The sequence below is a fragment of the Vipera ursinii genome (assembly GCF_947247035.1).
Source record: "Vipera ursinii genome assembly, chromosome: 1".
Lineage (NCBI taxonomy): Eukaryota > Metazoa > Chordata > Lepidosauria > Squamata > Viperidae > Vipera > Vipera ursinii.
In genome coordinates, this window is record NC_139512.1 from 98,281,132 (window position 1) to 98,300,835 (window position 19,704).

Genomic DNA, 19,704 nt, shown 5'->3' on the forward strand with positions numbered 1-19,704 from the left:
TTCACTTGCGGTCAGAGCCAAGAAGTAAAAAAAAAACACCTTGAGCCGTTTTTCTAGAACATCGTTCTCCAGCCCGATAAAAATGGATTTGGAGCAGACGAGGAACGGAGGGGAGGAAAGGAAACGTGTTCAGTAACAGTTTTCATATCAGAAAGAGCACCATCACGGCACTTCCTTAACAATGCCCAGCCCTGTTCATCCCTTCTTGGAATCGGCGTTGTGATTTTTTTCGGGTACCTCTTCTAAACTAGAGCTTCGTCTACATGCCCTAACCTCACGTCTTCTAAGCATACCATTTTTAGGAGGACAAAAGCCCACCAAATGGTTTCGCCGGGAACTATATGGGGGCCATGTGTGTGCCATTGCGAAAAGCGCACGCTATTGAAAGCAACCCAAAGAACAGCCGCATCTTAAATTCAAAGAGAACTCCCTTCCAGCTTCTGTCACTGGAGGCAATACGGCGCTGGGAAAAAGCGGCGTACAGCCTGTCCCAATTAACCCGGTACGCCATTTGCGCAATCTATCACTCGAGTTCGTTTTCTACGCAAGAGAAAGGAGGTCCTAGTCTTTGTGAATCCGATGCTGCACTGCGGCGCTGCTTTCCGTCAACCAACCTCTCTTCCTCCCCCTCCTTTGCCCTGGACCCACCTCCTTTGTTCGTTGTGATTGGCTACTCCGACAAAGTCTCAGCCGGCGATTGGAAGCCGGTTTGTTGAGGAGGGCTTAGCTGCACGCTGTGTAATAAAGTTAGTGGGGCTGTCTCAGTGCGCATTAGAAGCGGCGGAGAGTTGGTCAGATTTCTATGGAGGTGACGGAGAAAAGTGCTCGGTGGCTTCTGTGGTGATTCAGAGATCCGTCTTGCCGTTCGTTCTCTCCCCCTTCCCTCTCCCAGCCCCGATCCCCGGCTCCCTCTCCCCCTCCCTTCTCTCGCCTCTTCCCAGCTCTCGCCGCCGGTCCTGGGGACGCAGACGAGGCTGTAGGGAAGGTGAGCAATTGACCGTCGTCGGCTAAGTTGATAATCGAGGTTAAAGTCGATGGGGCTGGTACTACCTGGGCTTGGGGAGTATTTGAGGCGGGGGGCGAACGAAGGCGGCTAAGGAAAAATCGGCTGCTGGTATGCAAAATGGCGGCTACCTAAAGCCACCGCCATCTTGTTCTCGGTCCTGCACGTTCACCGAGCAACAAAATGGCGGCCGGCACCGGTCTTCTCCCAACCGGTGTCTGAGGGGAGAAAGAGGCGGCCGGTTTTTATTGAAGATCGTGACTGTGACACAATCAAGTCCGGTGTCAGGGTAGCCCGATTCTTATGCTGCCTTTGAGCCCTCACGCTGCTCGACGAATAGAGAATATACTATTTTTTTTCCGCCCACGGTTCCTATTATCCCATGGGAAAGAAAGAAGCGCGCTTAGTCTCTTAGTAGGATAGTTCTTTCAATTTCGGTTCCACCGCTCTCTCCCTCGCTCCGGAAAAGTTGAAACTATGCCCCATCTCCGTTTCTGGGGCTGAATAGCCGGCAACTGCAGATGGGGGTTGTGAACCGAGAACAAAGGCCGGGCCTAGCGGCGGGGTTGCGCCTGAGTCTGGAGTCGGGCGGTGCCCAGCGCGGGGTAGGAAGGGATCGAGGATGACCTGGATGCTTGAAACAGGCTACAGCTTGTTCCAGGATCTGCGGGATTAACCGGAGGGGTTTTCTGAGTCTCAGTTGGGCTGCGCCACGCCATCACCCCCGCCTTACAGGCGTATTTTTAAGGCTAGTTAGGTGGCGGGAAGAATAAAAACCGTGGAGATTGCAGAGGTGGCGGCGCTGGAATTGGACGTCTCGTGTTTTGGTTTACTCGGAAGTCTTTTTAAGTAGATGGACGTGCAATTTAAATTGGACACAAATAGGATCCTTCCTGGAAAAGTGTGTGTGTGTGGTTGCTTCCGCTTTCTTCCCTTTTCAGGAATCCTGACTATTATATATTTGGGTATTGAAAGTTTACCAGTGTTGGGTTGAATTTGTCAGGTTACCTATATCAGATTTATAAACGCACGTCATGTTGGGCAGTAAAATATTATACTCTGGGTTCTTTAATATAGTTAGTAGATGGTTTAGATTTGGCTTATACACAGCATTTGTTGTGAAATATTTAAAATGTATATAATATGTAAGAATTCCATGGATGTATGTTTCTGGAAAACAGCAGGAGGCAGGGTTGATTCAAGAGATGGAGATGAGGAAAAAACTTGGGCTGCGATGCCAAGTAAATTTCTCAGAAGTTCTGCATGGCAAGCTGTAGAAGATTCTAGGAAATGCTAATTTGTTTAAACTCTGAATGCCTAAATCTTTGCGAAACTATTTTAGTTTAAATGGGGGGGGACTGCTATTATTGGAACCTTAATCAAAAACTTACATTGTGAACTCTTGCCTTTTAGGTTTTGTTTTTCCCTATCCTGTCAATTTATTATTCTTTTGAAGATTCTTCATTGCCAAGCCGCCAAAGTGGAGAGTGCGATTGCAGAAGGGGGTGCTTCTCGTTTCAGGTAAGTAAAGCTTTTTGACAATGAAACAGAAAGAAAATAATTTTGTCTATAAAGAAAAATTCCTTAGCCTTTTAAGTTAGTTTGTTAGTTTGCTTTTGCAGTTAGTCACAACTAATGTAATTAAATATATGGCTTGCCACATGAATTCCACTAACACGGTTTTAGGTTTTACAGACCATATATTAAAAGGCAACAAATAAGTATATTCTGTATATTTGTTGTGACCTTCATTGAGACTTTAAGAATAGAATAAGTACTTTGTCTGACTTTAGCTTCGTATAAAGGATATTAGCTGATTCAGACAAACGATCAGGTTACAAGAAAATATTAACCTGTCCAGAAGAAAAAAAAATTATCCAAGGAAGCTTCTGTTCACAAATCATTAAGTTGTTTATAAAATAGTTCTGGTTAAACTACACAATTTTGGTTTCCTGCATACAAAACAAAAATTATTTAGCAGTTATTCTTTATTTATAGTGCTTCTTCAGGCGGAGGAGGAGGTAGGGGTGCGCTTCAGCACTATCCCAAGACTGCCGGCAACAGGTACATTGCATGCTAATTGCAGTGCTATATTGGGTATTACATGGATATGTGATGTATTCTTTAATTTGTAAAATTAAATTCCATTGTAAGTAAATGTAAATTGAAAGTCTGTATGAAACTAATCAGTGTTCTGCTAACTGCTTCATGTCTTAGTATTTTTAGGTTTTTGTCTGATACTTGTTTATCTCTAATGGGGCATGCATGAAAGCATGCAGAATATCCCCATAGAATGAACTATTTTGAGTATCCACAATAGGGAACATTTGCAATTCAAAACAGCTTCCTTATTTCTGCCTTAGGACTGCAAGTATAAGTGGCTATAATCCATTCTGAATCCTACTTACCATCTTATACTCCAGGAATGCAGCAGTCATTGGTTTAATGTAATTTCTGATGCAGACGTACATGGTCTGAGAGCCAGAGCATCCTATTTAGCCAGTCAGATGACTCTGAATGTTGGGACAACTGCTGGTTAACTATAGAGCGAGAAAAGAAAGTATGGACAGATCAAGAAGATTAAGCAGAAGCAAGTTAGCCTTGAAGATCAGCTATTCTAGCAAATCAGCATTTGAGATAGATTATAGGATGTCACCTATTCTAAAGAGCTTCCCATCACATGAAATTTTGGTTGAGGGACATGTGACACATGTTGCCTAGTCTGAGGCATGGGGTAGAATATTGCTTATACAGATAATAGTACCTGTAATTCAGCTCTTAATGTGGATTAGTCAATAAATATCAATTCTGCAAGTCTACCTCTTGTTTTCCGTAAAGTTGAAATCCATAGATCTTTGAACATGTAATTCCCCAGCCTGTGACTTGACCCAACCAGTGAAAGCAGAGATGGAATCTCTGGACCCAAATTACCCATAATTTTTAGAGGACTAGAAATGCAAATTGTGGAATTTTTGAATACTCAAAGGAGAATGTATTCCGTTTTGTTTCAAATTTAGGATGAAATGCAAGAACACCTTAATACATGAAATAGTCATTCCATAAATAGAATACTCCAAGCTTGCAGTGTTTTAGTTCCTTTAATTCCTTAACTATTTTTTAGTTATGTTTGACATGGTATGGGTCTTCTGATGAGAATTTTTAGCTATAATAACTGCTCCTGTAAGAGAATTTTTCAAATGTTCAAAACTCCAAAAATGAGTTCAAAAGTGATTAAATAATGGCTATAAATTTTAATTCAGGTTATAGTACTGAAATTTCAGGCTTTCTTGAGTGTCCCAATTTGAAAACAAGTTTAAAACTGAGTCTATTGTTTCCAGATTATATGGGAATATGCTGTAGGCCAGACATGTCAAACTGGCGATGTCACATGACGTCACACAACTTATTGGGACGGTTTTGCTATTGCCGGCAATGGGGTGGGCGCAGCTTCCGCATGATGTGTCCAGCCCACGGGCTGGCAGTTTGACATCCCTGCTATAGGCTTTAATGAATTAATGTTCTATTTCTAAAAGCGAGTTCCTGGGGAAAACCCCAGGGCAAAACGCTCAGAAATGGATTCCTTCACGAAGCACTAGACGAGATGACGACTCCGCAAATGACAAAGAACGACATGATGCAATCTTCAGGAAAGTAAGAGGGTAAGTTGTGAGGAAACAATTTGTTAGTAGAATTTTATAATCCAATAACTGACTAATCGATTGACATCTAAGACACAGAATGCATAGTTGTTTTCCCAGCCATTTATTTCCAATTGAGATTTTCCTTGTTGCAAAGCCACAGTTTTCTAAAGGTTTTCTTGAGTTCTCTGAGTGTAGAATCTAAGGAGCCTGCATAGTATAGAGACAAGGTGGGTTAGATATGAAGGACACCCGGTTCAGATCCTCTCTTAGCCATGGAAACATAGTGCTGACTTTGGGCCAATTACCCTATCTAAAAACATGGAGATAAAATGAAAGGGTTAAATAATGTGAGGAGGAGGAGGTGATTGGGGGGGGCTTAGATCTGGTCCATTAGACTAGTAATTAGTTCAGCCTACATTGAGTTACTTGTGTGATCTTAAGAATGCTTAATGGCAGTTCTTAAACTCCTTATTCCAGGCAGAAGCAAAAAAAATTAAGCTTCTGCTGTGTTCTGTTCATTTAGTGGATTGTTTTATGTTGAGTTAGCATATCTAGGCCAGGAGGAAGGAATTACTGTTTCACTAAAAGTTGTTGAATTATAGTTCTCAGAATTCATCACTGTTTGTTCTGATAGATCCACTGGACTCTTGACACCAATGTCCACATTCAATAATATTTGCTTGTGTGTTTGTTTCCTGACTGCTTTGAATTTAGGGTCAAGGCTTTTCATTTTTACTTCGTCCTGCGCTCTCTTGCTTTTCACTTTGTATTTCACACCCATTGTTTATTCAGAGTCCTGATTTTTATGGCATTACCTGTTTTATCTCACACTGTTCAGTCACCCTATCTCTTGTTCTCCACCCATTTTGCCCCCTGTAATTCAGCTCTTAATGTCTTGGTTTTATTAGAAGGCTGCTTATACTGGACATTTCCTATCTTAATACCTTGCTTTATCTCCATCCACCTTGAGTTCTCCACTTCTCATCTAGGTTCCATTGTTTTCCTTTAGTTTAACATTTTTATTTCAGTATCCTTGTTTCTTAGCTTTCCTGTATTTTGGGACTCAGTCTGTACCTAGTGTGTTGCTTTATTTATTGCCAACCCAGTACTTAAATCAGGGCTTTCAAAGTATCTGGTTCTATAATCTAGATTGATTTTGAGTAACCAGTTATACAATTACCAATTTAGTATAAAACGTAATTTCCAACAGATTAAAATTGAAAACTGCAGTTTAAGATTAACACTAGCAAAAGGTTTTGTAAGTTAAAACAGCAGTAAACAAGTCAAATCTTGACTAAGAAAAGCCTTGATTTGTTTTCTTTCCTTTAGCATACTAAATAAGCTTACTCCTGAAAAGTTTGACAAGCTATGCCTTGAGCTCCTCAATGTGGGTGTAGAGTCTAAGCTCATCCTAAAGGGGATCATACTGCTGGTAAGATAACATGAACAAAAACAAAAATACTGTTTTAATAAAACATAATGTACAACAGGTATCTTGCCGGTTGTTTAGTGTATTGTGAACATGGATATTATAGTAACTGTGTTACAGAACAGACCAACTTAGAGAACGAATTATTCTCAAATGATCCCACTATCTAGTGGCACTGTTTCCTATGTATGCTTATAAGATTACATAAATCAGTTTAGCTTTTTCCTATTTTACTAGTAAAGGTAGAGATTACTGTCTCTTAGCAAATTATATGGCTCTGATGTGGCCTGTGGGAAAACACTGAGTTGGTGTGTTTCAGGTGTCACGATTGTTCAGATAACCATCAATCAGATTCCAAGAGTAGAAATCAAACATGGAGATGCAGCTTACCTTCCACTATTATGGCCATTAAAATACATTAGCTTTTGTTTATTGGCCATTGATACCTGATAGATTAATGAAATTGTCCCATTACTTAATACTTTATAGAGGAAGAGCAACTATACTACAGTTTTTTGTACTGCATAGTTGTCATTGTGAATTTCTGAAACTCCAATAAAACTGGATAGGATTACCTGGGATCATTTAAAAGTGCAGTTTTTAAATGTTAGACAATTTTCTTATAATTTATAAAATCTCTGCTCTCAGATCGTAGACAAAGCCCTTGAAGAGCCAAAGTATAGCTCGCTATATGCTCAACTATGTCTGCGACTGGCAGAAGATGCACCCAACTTTGATGGCCCATCCGCAGAGAGTCCTTCAGGACAGAAGCAAAGCACAGTTGAGTATAATTTTCTTTGGGATTAAGGTTATTACGAAAATTGGTATCTTAACAAGATAAGACATTAAATGTTTTCATTCTAAATCCTAGACATTCAGACGCCTCTTAATTTCTAAACTTCAAGATGAATTTGAAAACAGAACCAGAAATGTTGATAGTAAGTTTTCAGAATAATGTATTCCTTGATTTGTTTGTCTTTTTTTGGTCATAAAACAATGTCTAAAGCTTACCTCTATTTTTAGTCTATGATAAGCAAGATGGCCCCCTCCTCCCAGAGGAGGAGGAACAGAGAGCTATTGCTAAGATCAAGATGCTGGGAAACATCAAATTCATTGGAGAACTTGGCAAGCTTGATCTTATTCATGAATCTATCCTTCATAAGTGCATCAAAACAGTAAGTGGTTTTTTATCTTTACTATGTAAACATCATTAGTGAGATAGCTAGTAATGTTGTAGTTTGAAAAAATAATAATTGTACCTGGTGGTGACTACATGATGGGTAAACACCATTAGTAATAAATTTCCTAAAAAAGTTTTTCTTTCTTTTTTTACACATTGGCTAGCACCTTAAGGAAAACCTGTTAGAACTGCTTGAGAAATCTGGATAAGTTAATAGAAAATTCTGGGTCATGTTATTACCAATGTAAAGCTCTGACCATAACTAAAGGGTCCTTCCCCTTACCTTATTTGTATTTTCATGTGGTTGGATTTCTTATGAAAACGTTGCTATTCAAAACTACCAATTGTTCTTTTTGAGGAATCCTTAATGTTTTCCAGTAGAGTTTATAGATGGAATCTAATGTTGGATTTGCATAAAACACTATGCTGAAATGGAATTGTGTAGCTTGTTTGGACATAGCATCTTAAGTGAAAGCAGCATTTGTTTTGCTACTTGGATTTATGATTTAATATTCTTGAACACTCATTGATATGTGGCTTATAAAAATAAGTTGTAAAATGGCAGTAAAAATATTTCTTTAATTGTATTGTTTAAAATTACCCAGCTTTTGGAAAAGAAGAAGAGAGTCCAACTCAAGGATATGGGGGAGGATTTGGAGTGCCTCTGTCAGATAATGAGGACAGTAGGACCTAGACTAGACCATGCAAAAGCCAAGGTAAGTACCAGTAAAATTGCATAAGTACATATTTCTGTATGCTATTAATATTCATCTTCCTGGGATAGACTGTTGTAGATAAAATATTGTAGTTTTTAACATAATTTTTAATTAGCAAATAAAAATGATGTACATAATAATACACTTGTTCTTTTTAATAATTTGCCAAATTTAATGAATTTCTTTCTCAACAGTCCTTAATGGATCAGTACTTTGCCCGTATGCGCTCCTTGATGATGAGTAAGGAATTGCCGGCAAGGATTCGTTTCCTGCTGCAGGTAAGAGATAATAAAATTGCTCACCATGACAAATCTAGCATATGTGCCTTGAAGCTAATATTCTTCTGTTAAATCCTTGAAGGATACTGTGGAGTTGAGAGAACACAATTGGATTCCTCGCAAAGCTTTTCTTGACAATGGACCAAAGACTATCAATCAAATCCGTCAAGATGCTGTGAAAGTAAGTATTTCACAAGAGACGGATTTAACTGTGCAGCTAAATAAAGTGTGTTAAGAAATGTGCTTTTAATTTGATTTCCAACTGACTTTCTTTTTAAGGATCTGGGAGTTTTTATTCCTCCTCCTTTGTCTCAAGGAATGAGAAGTGACTTCTTTCTGGAGGGACCGTTTATGCCACCCAGGATGAAACTTGACAGGGATCCACTTGGAGGGCTTGCTGATATGTTTGGACAAATGCCTGGTAATTACTATTCAGTGAAGAAATGACATTGCATTTTTTTTTACTTTTTTTAAATACATTGATAAAGATACCTGAGTTATAATCATCTTGTCTTTTGTGTGTTTTATGAATTCAGGTAGTGGAATTGGTACTGGTCCGGGAGTTATTCAAGACAGATTTTCACCTACCATGGGGCGACATCGGTCAAATCAACTTTTCAATGGCCATGGGGGACACCTCATGGCTCCTGTTCAATCCCACTTTGGAGAGCTAGGCAAATCCTTCTTGAAAAGTCCAGTAAGTGACTGATAGAAGAGAAATGCTGTTTTTTAAATATAGGAAATGTATATGGTCATCATACATTGCATAATTCTGAATGACTTGCATCAACAACAATAAAACAGAAGCAGTAAAAAATGTATATCTTCCCTCCCACCGCCCCCACATCTGGGATTCTTCATCAACACTACTAATAGTAGCAATAATCACTCTTCCTTGTCCTGTGTTTTGGAACACCACTAAATTCTATTGTATTCACACAGACCAGCTTTTAAAAACCTGAAGACCTCTCTCTTCCTAGTGTTTTCCAGGTTAAAGATACTCAGCAAATCCAACTATTCCATATAAGCTTTTTCTTCCAGCTCTTAACCATCTCAGTTATTCCCCTTTTGAACTATTCAAGTTTGTATTTTTGGAAGGATATTAATAGTGCCAAGAAAAGATGCTGGAATTTAGCTGTACTCTAACTAATACAGAGTAGAATGAAATAATTCTCTTGATCTTTAAGCTGTACTATCACTAATGCAAATTGAAATAGTGTTTTTCTTGTAACTGCATTATGCTATTAGCTCATAATCTTTGCAGTTTACCAGTTTATTCATGTATATGGTGCAAACACGGTTTATTCTTGAAATTAAGTTTCTGTTCATTCTAGCTTGTCAGGTCCTCTTGAATCCTGATACTGTCGTCTTAAGTATTTATCTTGTTATTAGCCAAAAACTTGATAATCTTGTTGTTTTTAGCTCATTTTATAAGCCATCAGTGTTGAACAATACAGAGCCTGTATGTTTTTTGTGTGTGTTTAGCTAAGCTTGTATCCTTGTAACAGTAACACAGACAACCTACATTTTGTCGTCTTCTTTACAAGGACCTTGTAAGAAATTTGATTAAATGGTTTGGGAATTATGTTTACTGTATCTCTAGTCAAGTAAACAATAGAGGAAAACAGATTGCTTTGGCATGATTAGTTCTTTTATAAAGACATGCAATATATTCTTTTCTAAATGATTAACAGTCATTTCTGGAGTTTGCCCAATATCAGTAACAAGCTTATAGGTCATATGGGTTGTCTTCCCACACTTGCCCTAATACTCCTTTGGCATTACAACCATTCTTGATAGCCAAGTTCTTTCAAGGCTCTTGAATGTAATCAGTGTGTTCCTGGACACTAAGTTGTCCATTATGGCTTTCTTGCTCTGACACAACTGGAAAAAAAACTTAGGTTACTTTTAACTTCCCTTGTGAACTTAAGTTTGTTTTGTGGTTCATAGCCTTCAACAGGGAAAGAGGGGTTTTTTTTTAAGAAAAAGAAAACTAACAGTGCAGTCCTTTATAGTTTTGCAATGCTTTCAACACTGGCATTTGTTCCCGCCAGAATCACTAAAAAGGGACTATTCAGTGAGCTTTGCCCTGAGATGTTTTCTGTTACATCCCAAATGTGAACCCATGAAAGGCAGCACCTTTCTCTTGATAAGACTGCTAGCTGATTGCTGCTTTGGTCCCTCAGTAGGAAGTCTCAAATAAGCATCTCCTTTTGCTGTTGCTTCAAGGCAGAGATGGGAATTGTCCCCTTTGCAGAACTTGTGTAGCCATCTTTGGCCCCTGTGGCAGCTGCAGTTCATCCAGAAATCTAGAAAAATATCATCAGCATAGAGTCTTTGGAATCTATTCTGAAGCTCCAAGGAAACAAAGCTCATTTTTACAAGTTTAGTTCTTTTGTGTCATTCTTTCATCTCTCCAATCCCCTCTGGCTGGCTTTTTTTTCTTGGGAGTTGCCACTGTTGTTCCTCCTGGAGCATTTTTTTTTTTGTTGTCCAATACATTTTTCACAGCAGCAGTTTGTCTCTTAACTACCTCTAGCTGCTTCTCCAAAAGGCATTATGTCTGCATCTGCTGCCATGTATAATACTTGCCATCTCCCAGAAGGTAAAAAAAAAACAACAACAAACAAACAGCACTCCCCTTGTAAGTAACAAAAGTAGTTCTTTTTGTCTCCATATTCTTTTGTTTTTTTTAAAAAATGTCTCCTCAGCGTCCAGAGCTTCCAGGAATAAAGAAGTGGAATTGATCAGGGTTTTTTTCTGCCTTCTTCCACAGGCAACTTCACTTGCTACACTTCTGTTTAGAATATTTTCTTCAGTTTCCAAAATTTAGAGTAAAGGAAATATATTTCCATCATTTTCCATTATTTATGTGAAATCCAAAGCATAATTAGTAGCTCCCAAGTATTATACTTGATACATCTTTTTTATGAACACTTCTATAATATAGTGATTCCCAAACGTTTTCCTTCATGACCCAAATCGTTTATAAGTCTTATCAAACTTAAAAGGACCGCTCCCAAGACCCTTCAGTACTGTCATAACATTGAACAGTCACTGGAAGAATAGTCATAACTTGAGGACTACCTGTATTGCAAAAACAATATTAAATTAACTATCATTTCAACAAATTACTGTTGGTGATTTCATCAATTATTGTCTTAATAAGACTGAGATTTTAAAATATATTTTAGTACATGTGACAATCTTTTAAGTCAATTTAAATGTCCCTGTTATGGTGGGTAATGGATTCTTGAGAAAAGAAAAATCACCCAATTTGAGATAATTTATTCAGGTTTGAAAAGCACTGATGTAATTGTTGGAATTGTGTCATAAACTGAGAATTAATACTTTGCCTTTTGATTAGATAAACCCAAATTCAGCTTGTTATAAAATAACCAGTCTATAACAGTTGAGATGTTTAAACTGCTAGCTGATAACTAGTGAGACCTAGATTCACTCTTAGCGAATGAAGATCAGGGGACAACTTGGGGCCAGTTTTTTTAAATCCAATCTACCTCACAGGTAAACTGGAAATTAGAACTCCTGATGGAAAGGTAAGGTAGTAATAGTATTTTCATCATCGTAGAAGTCTTAATGAAGTAAACATGCAGTACACTTAGAATATATGAAAAAATATTTTTATGATAACAAGCAAAGGTATACACTGTTATAGTCTTTATTTTCCTTTCATTGTCTTGAAAACAGGGGCAAAGCCAACTATACCATAATCAAAATCAGGGACTTCTGTCTCAACAAGGACAGTCTAAGGATATGCCTCCACGGTTTTCTAAGAAGGGACAGCTTAATGCAGATGAGGTATGCCCTTGAAAAAGAGTAGATACAGTTTTTAAAAGATGCCCAATGATTATAACAAGACGCGTTATTACGAGGATCAATACTGGAACTCCCCTTCTATCTTCCTGCTTTTCACTTTTTTCTCTCCAGGTTATCTTATCTTTTTACGTTCAATTCCTCTTGCTTTTTCTTCCCTCCACCCTCTTGGAGTTTCACTCCTCTTCCTCTCTTTCCTCCCTTCCCCCTTCTTGGAGTTTCCAGTGTCCTATGAGCAAGATTATGAGATATGAGGGCAATGTCTTAATCATAAACAAGAGCTGTTGAAGTAATTTCAGTTGCTAGATGGAGATATAAAAAGCCATTATAAACTTGTAACGAATTGTTTCCTTAAAAATATTGTTGCTATAGCTTAGCAGTGCTTGTAAATAACATGCAACTCTGCTATGTGTAGTTTTCACTGCTACCATAATAGAACCATACTCCAGATTTCTAACAACCAGCTTCTTTTCGCAGATTAGTCTGAGACCTGCTCAGTGTTTTGTAGTAAACAAAAACCAAGTGCCAAAGCTTCAGCCCCAGATAACTATGATTCCTCCCAGTGCACAGCCACAACGTACTCAGACACCACCTCTGGGACAGGTAAATGTTTCTCTAAAGGTTTAATCAAAGCTTTCTCAATTATGTTCATTATACAGGTTGCATGCTAGAAAGCATATGCATTTCTAAGGAATTAAAATAATGGGGAGGGAACATTTAAGCCTATATCCTAATTTCTATTGCGGTGGCTGCATATATGAGAATATTGTGTCCTACAGAGGCACTTCAGAGCATTGCAGCACATGTCTCCAGTAAGTCATTTTCTTCTATTTAAGAGTTCAGAAGAACAAATGCTTAGCAAGATCCTGGAATTCCACAATATTTGCTTGTTTGGGAGTAAATCCAGGTAAACAGTGAGATTTGATTGGGACAATTAAGTAACAGTTCTTTTCAAAATATATATGCTTAAGGGTGATCATGAAAGTGAAAGCCTTTGTGAGGCTATTCCAAATACGATTATTGTCAATTTGCCAGTGCCGTGGAGCTCTACTAATTAAGGTTTGGTTAAAAAGATGCTTAATATTGCAGTTTTAAAGTAGCAAATATTTAAGATTCATGAATTACTGTGAATAAATAACCTAAATTCTCGTGTTTTGTTTTTTAAGCCACCTCAACTTGGTCTCAAAACAAATCCGCCACTTATTCAGGAGAAGCCTGCAAAGACAAGTAAAAAGCCACCACCTTCTAAGGAAGAGCTGCTCAAGTTAACAGTAAGTTCATTTAGTCTCCTCTCAAACTAGCATGTGATAACTGTAAAGAATTAAGGAAAACAAAAAAAAACCTTTTCCTCCTTTTTTTAGGAAACTGTTGTGACTGAGTATTTGAACAATGGGAATGCCAATGATGCTGTCAACAGTGTGAGAGAAATGAGGGCACCAAAACATTTTATTTCTGAGATGCTGAGCAAAATAATACTTCAATCACTAGATCGATCAGATGAAGATAAAGAAAAAGCAAGTGCATTGATCAATTTACTGAAACAGGAAGGGATAGCTACTAGTGACAACTTCATGCAGGTAATGCATGTATTCTAAGCATACTTTGATGTTTGTATTGTTGGTTGTCAGAACCAGACATGGGAGAATGTAAATAATGCTAGTAAACTTTTTTTCCAGGCATTCCTAAATGTATTGGACCAGTGCCCTAAACTAGAGGTGGACATCCCTCTGGTAAAATCCTATCTAGCACAGTTTGCAGCTCGGGCCATAATTTCAGAACTTGTGAGCATCTCTGAACTAGCACAACCATTGGAAAGTGGCACCCATTTTCCCCTCTTCCTACTTTGCCTTCAGCAGTTAGCCAAGTTGCAGGATCGAGAATGGCTAACCGAGCTTTTCCAACAGAGCAAAGTGAACATGCAAAAGATGCTGCCAGGTAAGACATGAATGAGTACACTAGTACGTGGAGGGAATTGGGAAGTAGAGGGGTAACTATAATAAACAGCTAGTTAGAAAATATGGTTAAATATTACAGTTTTTAAAATGTGAGCTAAAGCATGGATATGTAGTAAATTAAGTTGACAAGCTCAAAGAATATTTGGGACAGTTTTGTATCTATATGTTACAGAGATTGACCAGAATAAGGATCGTATGCTGGAGATATTGGAAGGGAAAGGACTTAGCTTCTTGTTTCCACTTCTGAAACTGGAAAAGGAGCTACTGAAGCAAATTAAGTTGGACCCATCCCCTCAAACAATCTATAAATGGATTAAAGACAACATTTCACCAAAACTACATGTTGATAAGGGATTTGTTAATATTTTGATGACCAGGTGAGAAATGCAACTGAAATCAGTTTGTTGCATGTCATGCATGAGCTAACTATACTATAATATTTGCTGAGCAAAGAAGGATCTTTTCTGTTGCTTTACATAGATAAGTATGTTAAATAATTCCTTCCAATTCTTTTAGTTTCTTGCAGTATATTTCTAGTGAAGTAAATCCACCTAATGATGAACCAGATTCTTCATCTGCTCCTTCTAAAGAACAGTTGGAGCAAGAAAAACAGCTGCTTCTTTCCTTTAAGCCAGTTATGCAGAAATTCCTTCATGACCATGTTGATCTACAAGTGAGTGCCCTGTATGCACTCCAAGTGCACTGCTACAACAACAATTTTCCAAAAGGTAAGAATAAAACCTTTTGCCTCTTCGTGTTTGATGTGCGTTTGATATGACATCAGGATGAGAGGAAATTCTAGCCAGATGTTCCTATGTAGCCAAAGAGTGATATTTTGCATACAGCTAGAGAGATGCTTATATAAGTTGGTATCAAGTTTGTTTACCATTTTTATGGAACTCAGTGAAATGACTGAATAGTAAATTTTAGAGCCACTGATGCTAAAGGAATGGCTACCTTAAAATCATGGTGCTTTAAAAGATCATCTGAGTAAAAAAAAAGCAAAATGTTTTCTTTCTTACAGGCATGTTACTGCGCTTCTTTGTGCATTTCTATGATATGGAAATCATTGAAGAAGAAGCTTTTCTGGCATGGAAAGAAGATATTACTCAAGAGTTTCCAGGGAAAGGCAAAGCTTTGTTCCAGGTGAATTGTCACTGTATTTTCAACCATAGGTTTTAGCAAAATAATTGTACTTGTAGATTCATTAGGGAAAACAGAATATTACTGTAAAAATCGGATTTCTATAAAGTTTAAAACTAGAGCCATGCGAATATGCCTCACGTTTACAATATTTTTTATAATTTTAATAAATTAGTATGTAGTGGTTTAATATGTAATTAATCCCCAGATACATTTGAATTACATTTTTTCTCATTCTAATAATAGTATTTGGGTTTAATTGCAGGTAAACCAGTGGTTGACCTGGCTGGAAACAGCAGAGGAAGAAGAATCTGAAGAAGATGCTGATTAAACCAGCCAAAGCCTTAAATTGTGCAAACATACTGTTGCTATGATGTAACTGCATTTGACCTAACCACTGCGAAAACTCATTCCGCTGTAATGTTTTCACAATATTTAAAGCAGTAAGCGGGTCAGTAGGACTTGTTTCTGCATAAGGGTTTTTGTAGTATGTCTTAATCATAGTCTACCATAAAAATATTTTAGAATATCTTAATGTTTAGATAACAGTGTATTAGCAGCATGCAATAATTACATCATAAGTTCAGAAACAGTCTGTGTAAGGATCTTCTTTGATGCCAGTTACCATAGGCTGTTCGTTAGAAATCTGAATAGCAACACTGAATACTGTAGAAATGCACTTTGCTCAGTGTAATACTTGAGTTGTTGCAATATTTGATTATCCATTTGGTTGTTACAGAGAATCCTTAACTGTAATTGATGGTGGTTGCCGTAATAGTATATTGCCTGTATTTCTACCTCTAGTAATGGGCTTTATGTGCTAGATTTTAATATCCTTGAGCCTGGGCAAGTGCACAAGTCTTTTAAAAAGAAACATGGTTTACTTGCACAAAAATCAGTTTGAAGAGGTGGATCGATGCCCTTGGAAGTGGTCTTTGTGGGTATGAAATAAAATGGTGAGAAACTGAATTGGTCCCTATTATAGTATTGGAATTAAGTCTACTTAATTTATCAAGACATGTTCATGCCCTGATTTTATATACTTGTATCTATCAATAAACATTGTGATACTTGAATGTTTGTTGAAATGGCTGCTCTTTATATTTTCTTGGAAAATAGATTCTGAAGCAGGCATTATGTGACTTTCCCTCAGTCCCATTTATCCTGTATGGTAAAGTTTCTGGAGAGGGCAGCCCTGTTTCATTGTTTCCCAGTTGTGAATTACAATCACTTGTCATTGATTCATATGTCAGAATCATGATACTGTTTGAGATCCATGTAATACTAAGAACTCTTGTGAAAATGCTTGATATTTTTTGAGTTCTTTATGCCGTCTTCTAAACCAGGGAAGACAACTGAAAGAGCCAAGTGTCAAAAAGGTAAATTGGTAAGATTAGTGGTTTCCTGTTCTAAAAATGTACTTTTTAAATATTCCCGGAAATTCTGGTCATTCGAATTCAATACATCTGGAAAAAAAGGCTGCACATTTGGCATTAAATTGTTCAATCATGATTTTATGAACTGTAAGCCTCAGACAGCAATATTAACATTGCACTCTTTCCAAAATTATCAACATAGCATCTGAAGAATTAGGTTGAAATCCTAAATCGCTTGCTATTTTCAGATCTAAATAGTTAAAATTCAGTGCTATATTGTTTTGTTTGCATTTATATTACCTTAAAAGTATTGTGTTCCCTTTACATGTGTTTCAACATTTGAAAGATTAATAGAGAGCATTGGTTACACTGCTGAGAAAAATTACAAAAGAAAGGGGTGCTATGGATGGGGGGGGACAAAGTAAAGTTATATAATCTTCCTAAAATTTAGGAATCTTGCCTCATAGCTCCAGAATTTGACATCACAGGAATCAGCAGTTAGTGCCAAAATGAAGCTACATAAATTATGTACTTAAAATTGTCTTTAAGTATTAGCCTTGGTTGATTTAAATGTATTCTTAGCTATTGTCTCCATTTGACTTTCTATGGACAAATACTGTATAATCCCAGTATATTTTATTGAATATAATTACTTCCAGTGGTGGGATTCAAATATGTGAACAACCGGTTCTCTGTGTAGATGCCGCTTCCAGAAGTCTGTTCTGGGCAACAAAAAATCAGCTACCAGTTCTGCCAAACTGGCTGAATCCCACCACTGATTACTTCCCTGTGCTGCCTGTCATAAGCCACTTTGCCAACTCTTGAATGTTTAATTAGATCTCCCTCCAAAAAAACAAAAACCAGGATATCAACAGGATTTTCCAAAGTCCAAAATACCCACAATATTCCAAATGCCTTTTTTATTAAAGCAATATTTTTCAATCACCCATTTATGTCCAACAGTCTTGCACTTGCAGTATGTAAATTCCAGGCTCATAGGTATCAAGGTGGAAGGGAGAGTTAATGGCAATTTTAGCCTTTATTGCCCTTGGATTCAGTGTTGCTATCATCAAAATACGCTGGAGGAAATAGTAACTCCATCTATAAGCTATATAAATTGGGTGGCAGTTAAAACTCCTCTTTAAATTTTGATAACTAATCAAAAGGAATTTGTGTAGGTATACACTGCTTTTTCCCTTTTTTTGCAGGCATTAAGTTACTACCTTAAATGTTCTATAGTTGGTTATTATGGTTTAGTTTATATACTTAGCCATGGCTCATTCAGCAATCCTAATAAATGGTTTGGATTTACCTGATATGCAAAACCCAAACTAAATGGATTAGCATAATCTACTGTACTTTTGTCTGTAGTTAACGCTTCTCCAAACCTCTACCAGCTCCATTTTACACAATATGGTCTAATATATGGGTGTCAAACTTGTGTCACATGGTGTGTCATGACGTATTGCGACTTCGCATTGCCAGAGCTGGGGTAGACGTGGCCTTTGCATGATGCAACCTATTTGACACCCCTAATCTAATATTTGTAGAAACATTAAAAAAGCAGAATAACCTGTACGTTACGTGGATAATGTAAGGCATTAGTTATGATTTTTTTTACATGAAAGTGTGTTTTTGTCATGTTTTTGCCATCTTTGTCGTTCATATTCTTGTAATTTTTGGCTATGAAATAAACAGTTGTATCAGTGATACAAGTAATTCAGTCAGATCTCAGAGACCTGACGGTTTTTTTTTTTAACTAGGTGTTTTTGCCATCTTTGTCGTTCATATTCTTTTAAATTTTGGCTATGAAATAAACAGTTGTATCAGTGATACAAGTAATTCAGTCAGATCTCAGAGACCTGACGTGTTTTTTTTAACTCTAGGTTTGAGAATAAGAATTGTACCCATGTGGATATTGAATAAACTAGAATAAGGAAGGGTATGTACAAACTTGAAAATGGATTTATTTCCATGCACAAAACATGCATGCTTGGATTTTGGGCAGGATTATTTAGTGAAGATTATGATCCAGCAATTTGGTTCTGGCTTTCACCTGAGAAAAACGCAGAGGAATCTTCAGTGGAACTAGGGGAAGGTTGATGCAGCTCACCTTCCTTGTGGCCTATGTCAGCCAGATTACCTGATCTCCCTGCTGCCACTTCCGAATTAAAGCCCAGAATATGTGACGACCATCCATCCCTGATTCCATCACCTTTATAACCAGTGATACCTGTCACCAGCCTACTTGCTTTCCCACCAGCTGACCAGCCTGTTCCACTTACCTATCCCCCACACTCCCTTTTTGTTTTCTTGCTGTCCCCATCTTGAGTACCTTTAGCCAGAAGTCACCTGATATTTCCTCTTCTATGCACCATTTGATTGATGTCCACTTGTACACAAGTTTAGTATGGCCAATTTGCAATGTGAATGGTAATTTAAAAGTAGGAATAATACTTTTGAAAGTAAATCCTTTCTAAACCTGATCTTTAATTATAATTAAGATGTTTCAACTGAAAATGGTAATCACTACTTGGATCAGGTTGTCAGATCTGGCAGTACTAATTACTAATCTAGCCTTTATTATGGATTGGACTGTGGGCCACTTTTTTAGCTCAGTAAGGTATATCCCAAAGCACATCTGAGTTTCACAAAATGTGTGGATTGTTGAGCAAAACTGGGATGCTATTACCAAGTATCACAAGAAGAAATAGAAATGGAAAGAAAAAACAAGAACAATCTAAAAGATAAGCACAGTGACTTGCAATCTGTAAAAGGATAATAGGATTATATAGATATATTTAGAAGAAATATACTACAGGATGAAGTTTCAAGTAACTGAATTATATTCCCTGTTTGAAATCAGAAGAATGTTAGAACAAACTTCACTAATTTCCCTCCAGTATTTTGAATCACAATTCATATCCATCTTGCAGGTATCTTATAATGGTGGATTAAAGCATACCGTCTGTATCTGTGTTAGACAACTTCCAGCGCTAATGTGCAATGTAAAATTACACTGAAAACACACCCAACTCGGTAAAGGGACACAGGATTCTGAGATTTTTACTGTACTGTATGTATTTGCAGTGTCAAGTATTGTTAAATTAGCAAACCATCAAAAGTCATTTCAAAAGTCTAAGGATTCT

At 37.5% G+C, this 19,704-nt stretch overlaps 1 protein-coding gene across 1 annotated transcript; it reads left to right on the forward strand.

Moving 5' to 3' along the window:
- Positions 1-1,116: 1,116 nt before the first annotated feature.
- On the forward strand, positions 1,117-18,407 carry EIF4G2 (eukaryotic translation initiation factor 4 gamma 2; the record flags this gene model as incomplete). The annotated part of the gene is made up of 22 exons (XM_083358361.1): positions 1,117-1,292; positions 2,417-2,524; positions 3,002-3,067; positions 4,537-4,662; positions 5,974-6,076; positions 6,722-6,853; positions 6,945-7,011; positions 7,097-7,248; positions 7,859-7,969; positions 8,164-8,247; positions 8,330-8,428; positions 8,527-8,668; positions 8,784-8,944; positions 11,956-12,066; positions 12,559-12,684; positions 13,248-13,352; positions 13,443-13,658; positions 13,758-14,016; positions 14,209-14,413; positions 14,553-14,764; positions 15,061-15,182; positions 15,445-18,407. The coding sequence occupies 22 exons, from the start codon at positions 1,117-1,119 to the stop codon at positions 15,508-15,510; spliced, it is 2,949 nt and encodes a 982-aa protein (XP_083214487.1). The 3' UTR covers positions 15,511-18,407.
- Between the last annotated feature and the right edge of the window lie 1,297 nt (positions 18,408-19,704).